We start from the raw sequence: 5,000 nt of genomic DNA, 5'->3' as shown, positions 1-5,000 counted from the left end.
GCTACCCCATGGTGTTTACTCCCTCTGTTTGGTGTTTGGGGGCGCTTTGTCCCAGGTAAGTCTGCGTGTGTGTGCGCGCGCGTGTTGTGTGTTTCGAGGTGTTTGGGTGTGTTTTGGGTGTGTTTGGGTGTGTTTGGGTGTGTTTGGGTGTGTTTTGCGTGTGTTTGCGTGTGTGTGTGTGTGTGTGTGTGTGTGTGTGTGTGTGTGTGTGTGTGCAATATACTTTCCCCTACAAAAAAAAAATCCACACACACACACACACACACACACACACACAGACACACACACACAGACACTTACTCTCACAAAACACCCAAAAACACACACTTCCACGACACCCACAGCTACACCAACCCTACCACACCTGCACCAACCCTTCCTACACCTGATCCACACCTCCTACACCCGCAGAGGGCTTCCTGACGACCTGCAGCTTCGATTACCTGACGGAGACTTTCGAGAACAGAGCTTTCGTCGCCGCCATTTTCTTTTTCGCTTACATCATCCCGGGATTAATGATTGTTTACTTCTACAGTCAAATATATGGACACGTGCGCGCGCATGAGAGAGCCATGAGGGAGCAGGTGAGTCCAGGAGGAGGAGAAGGAGGAGGAGGAAGAGGAGAAGGAAGAATGAGTATGCGTGTGTGTGTGTGTGTGTGTGTGTGTGTGTGTGTGTGTGTGTGTGTGTGTGTGTGTGTGTGTGTGTGTGTGTGTGTGTGTGTGTGTGTTTGGTTATTCTACTCTCTCTTCGCTTTCCAGAATCTAAATAAATACGGAGAAGAGGAGGAGGAAGAAGAGGAGGAAGAGGAGATATGAATAATTAGTGTCTTGAATGTTAAAAGGAGGAGGAGGAGGAGGAGGAGGAGGAGGAGGAGGAGGAGGAGGAGGAAGAGGAGGAGGAGGAAATATAGAAGACTTTAAAAGATAGATAGATAGATAGATAGATGGGTAAACAGACAGACAGACAGACAGACAGACAAAATATATAAAAAAAAGTGTTGAAAGTCAGGTTAGGTTAAGTTAGAATAGGTTAAGTTAGATTAAGTTAGGATTAAATTAGGTTAGGTTTGGTTAGGTTACCACCACCACCACCACCACCACCACCACCAACATAAGTTAGAATAGGTTAGATTAGGTTAGGTTAGGATTAAGTTAGGTTAGGTTAGGTTAGGTTAGGTTAGGTTAGGTTAGGTTAGGTTAGGATTAAGTTAGGTTAGGTTAGGTTAGGTTAGGTTAGGTTAGGTTAGGTTAGGTTAGGATTAAGTTAGGTTAGGTTAGGTTAGGTTAGGTTAGGTTAGGATTAAGTTAGGTTAGGTTAGGTTAAGTTAGGTTAGGTTAGGATTAAGTTAGGTTAGGTTAGGTTAGGTTAGGTTAGGTTAGGTTAGGTTAGGTTAGGATTAAGTTAGGTTAGGTTAGGTTAGGTTAGGTTAGGTTAGGATTAAGTTAGGTTAGATTAGGTTAAGTTAGGTTAGGTTAAGATTAAGTTAGGTTAGGTTAGGTTACCACCACCACTACCACCACCATCACCACCACCACCAATTTCAGGCAAAGAAAATGAATGTAGAGAATTTGCGGAGCGTTGGCAAGGAGGACCAAGAGAAATCAGCTGAGATACGTATTGCAAAAGTGTGTATGGGCCTGTTCTTCATGTTCCTCGTATCCTGGACCCCCTACGCAGTTGTGGCCCTCATTGGCGCATTTGGAAACAGGTGTGTGCGTGTGTGGGCGTGTGTTTGGGTGTGTTTTGGGCGCTTTTCAGTGTGTTTTGGGGGAGTTTGGAGTGTGTTTTGGGGTGTTTTGGTGTGTTTTGGGGTGTTTTGAGTGTTTTGGGTGTGTTTTGTGTGTGTTTTTGGGGTGTTTTGAGTGTTTTGGGTGTGTTTTGGTGTGTTTTGAGTGTTTTTGGTGTGTTTTGGTGTGTTTTGGGGTGTTTTGAGTGTTTTGGTGTGTTTTGATGTGTGTTTTGTGTGTGTTTTGTGTTTGTGTGTGTTTTGGTGTGTTTTGGGGTGTTTGGGTGTGTTTTGGGGTGTTTTGGTGTGTTTTGGGGTGTTTTGTGTGTGTTTTTGGGGTGTTTGGGTGTGTTTTGGTGTGTTTTGGATGTATTTTGATATGTGTGTGTGTGTGTGTGTGTGTGTGTGTGTTTGTGTATTCATGAAGGCTTTAGTTGAGAGAGAGAGAGAGAGAGAGAGAGAGAGAGAGAGAGAGAGAGAGAGAGAGAGAGAGAGAGAGAGAGAGAGAGAGAGAGAGAGAGAGAGAGAGAGAGATGTAAGTATTGCACCACTTGACGCAAGAGCCAGAGAGAGAGAGAGAGAGAGAGAGAGAGAGAGAGAGAGAGAGAGAGAGAGAGAGAGAGAGAGAGAGAGAGAGAGAATCACTAGTAACAACAACAACAACAACAACAACAGCATACACTAATATTGAACATTTTTTCCTCCTCCTCCTCCTCCTCCTCCTCCTCCTCCTCCTCCTTTCACACTGCACTTTACGAATCATATCTCACATCCTCCTGCTCCTCTTCCTGCTCCTCCTCCTCCTCCTCCTCCTCCTCCTCCTCCAGGTCTGTGTTGACTCCTCTCGTCTCAATGCTCCCCGCTCTTAACTGCAAATTCGTGGCATGCATTGATCCGTGGGTTTACGCAATTAACCACCCACGCTACAGGTAATATCATCACTACTATTGTTTACCTAAGGGCGTCAGGAGGGGAAGGGTTAAAAAGGTGATGTTTAGGCAGGTAAGGCTTCCCACAGCGGACAGACGAGTGGGGAATGAAAAAAAGGGGATGAAATGTTTAATGATGTGGTGTGGTGTGTGTTGACGCTTCTTTAATCTCTCTCTCTCTCTCTCTCTCTCTCTCTCTCTCTCTCTCTCTCTCTCTCTCTCTCTCTCTCTCTCTCTCTCTCTCTCTCTCTCTAGGTTGGAGTTACAGAAGAGAATGCCTTGGTTTTGTATACATGAGGATAAACCAGTTGAAAATACATCTCAAGCATCTACTGAGAAACCTTAATATACTACTACTACTACTACTACTACTGCTGCCACTCACAAAGGATCTCTGTTTGACGCACCCAGGCATAATGGAGGATTGTTCAACCTTCCTAACTGATTCCTGAACACTTGTAAACATTCCTAGTTGGTTCCTGACTCGTAAATGTTGTTAATTTATTTCCCTATCTGATTCCTAGACCCTCCTAACTATTCTAACTCATTCCTAACCTAAATACTCCTAACTGTCTTCTAATGCTCCTGAAAACTCCTAACTTGTTCCTAAATGCTTGTTTCCTGGCTCTGAGTATGTTTGTTTGTTTGTTTGTTTGTTTGTTTATTTGTTTGTTTGTTTGTTTGTTTGTTTCGTGTTTTTAATGTTATTTTTCTTAATTTTTTGAGGTCTTGTTTGTTTATTTTTTTTCGTTTTGTTTTTATTTTGCTTTTCTTTGCCTTGTTTGTTTCGCCTCAAGTCGGTAGGTGGGTCTCTCTCTCTCTCTCTCTCTCTCTCTCTCTCTCTCTCTCTCTCTCTCTCTCTCTCTCTCTCTCTCTGGTACAATATTTAGTAATTTAAAAACAAAGAAAAGGCACCGAATTTTTGCCGACAAAATTCATACAATGAAAAAAAAAAAAAGTAATCTCTTGTTTCTTTGTTACTTACAATTTATGCTACAATTCAATGTGTATATTTAATTTCATCCAATATTTATTTATTCATCTCAGTTCGGGACAAAATGTACAAATCTAGAAACATGAGTGACCGATGTTTTGCCGAAAAAAATTTACATGAAAAAAATAAAAAACGTATTTAAAAACAATACAAAACAATACAAAACAGAAGAAAAAAAAATCAATAATTTTTCTCTTCTTTTCTTTTAATGTTTTTCACTGAGAGGGAACAGACACACAATCAGAAATAAAAAGAAAAACAAAAATATTACTTTTCTACTCTCTCTCTCTCTCTCTCTCTCTCTCTCTCTCTCTCTCTCTCTCTCTCTCTCTCTCTCTCTCTCTCTCTCTCTCTCAATATTTGTTTTTTCAATACTTTATAGCAATAGATAACATTTTTTCTTTTATAAACAGGATGTTATGTTAATATTGAGATCACTCTCTCTCTCTCTCTCTCTCTCTCTCTCTCTCTCTCTCTCTCTCTCTCTCTCTCTCTCTCTCTCTCTCGTAGCAAAAATTTCCGTGCATTCAAAAAGAAATAAAAAAAAATATTACTATCGATCATTTTATTACCCATATTAGATGAGAGAGAGAGAGAGAGAGAGAGAGAGAGAGAGAGAGAGAGAGAGAGAGAGAGAGAGAGAGAGAGAGAGAGAGAAAGAGGAAAATAAATCTACAATAACAACCAAATATCAAAAACGATAACAATAATAACAATAATAATAACAATAATAATAACAATAATAATAATAATAATAATAACAAAGAATACTACTATTACTACTACTACTACTACTACTACTACTACCATTACTATCACTACAACCACCACCACTACTACCACCACTACTACTACTACTACTACTACTACTAATACACGACCACTACCACCACCACCACCACTACTACTACTACTACTACTACTACTACTACTACTACTACTACTACTACTACTACGAACCCGCCCATCCGGTGAATCAAGGTTAAGGGGGGAGGGAGCAGAGAACGTTCTGTCCTCTGAATTTCAAGTAATCTCTCTCTCTCTCTCTCTCTCTCTCTCTCTCTCTCTCTCTCTCTCTCTCTCTCTGATATAAAGAGTGTTTGATGTCATAAGGAGAAGGAGGAGGAGGAGGTGGAGGAGGAGGAGGAGGAGGAGTAATAGTATAAGATTCAGTAGTAGCAATAATATGAACAAGAACAACAACAGCATTAGCAACAACAACAACAAAAGGAAGAAGAAGAAGAAGAAGAAGAAGAAGAAGAAGAAGAAGATAATGATGATGATGATGATGATGACGGTAAACATACAGGAAAAATAGCTATAATTACGACACACACACACACACACA

The 5,000-nt window shown here is 40.9% G+C and overlaps 1 protein-coding gene across 1 annotated transcript in view; it reads left to right on the top strand.

The window, feature by feature from the left end:
- LOC135096220 (opsin, ultraviolet-sensitive-like) overlaps positions 1 to 4,011 on the top strand; it is a 7,025-nt gene extending 3,014 nt beyond the window's left edge. Inside the window, exons 4-8 of the mRNA XM_063997589.1 lie at positions 1 to 55; positions 412 to 584; positions 1,548 to 1,711; positions 2,557 to 2,658; positions 2,914 to 4,011. The exon at positions 1 to 55 is cut by the window's left edge and continues 76 nt beyond it. Coding sequence (XP_063853659.1) covers positions 1 to 55; positions 412 to 584; positions 1,548 to 1,711; positions 2,557 to 2,658; positions 2,914 to 3,004 — 585 coding nt within the window. The 3' untranslated portion in view covers positions 3,005 to 4,011. The remainder of the gene's footprint in view (positions 56 to 411; positions 585 to 1,547; positions 1,712 to 2,556; positions 2,659 to 2,913) is intronic.
- Positions 4,012 to 5,000: the final 989 nt, after the last annotated feature.

This window comes from Scylla paramamosain, unplaced genomic scaffold (assembly GCF_035594125.1).
Source record: "Scylla paramamosain isolate STU-SP2022 unplaced genomic scaffold, ASM3559412v1 Contig3, whole genome shotgun sequence".
NCBI lineage: Eukaryota > Metazoa > Arthropoda > Malacostraca > Decapoda > Portunidae > Scylla > Scylla paramamosain.
This window is presented reverse-complemented; position numbering and strand designations above follow the sequence as displayed.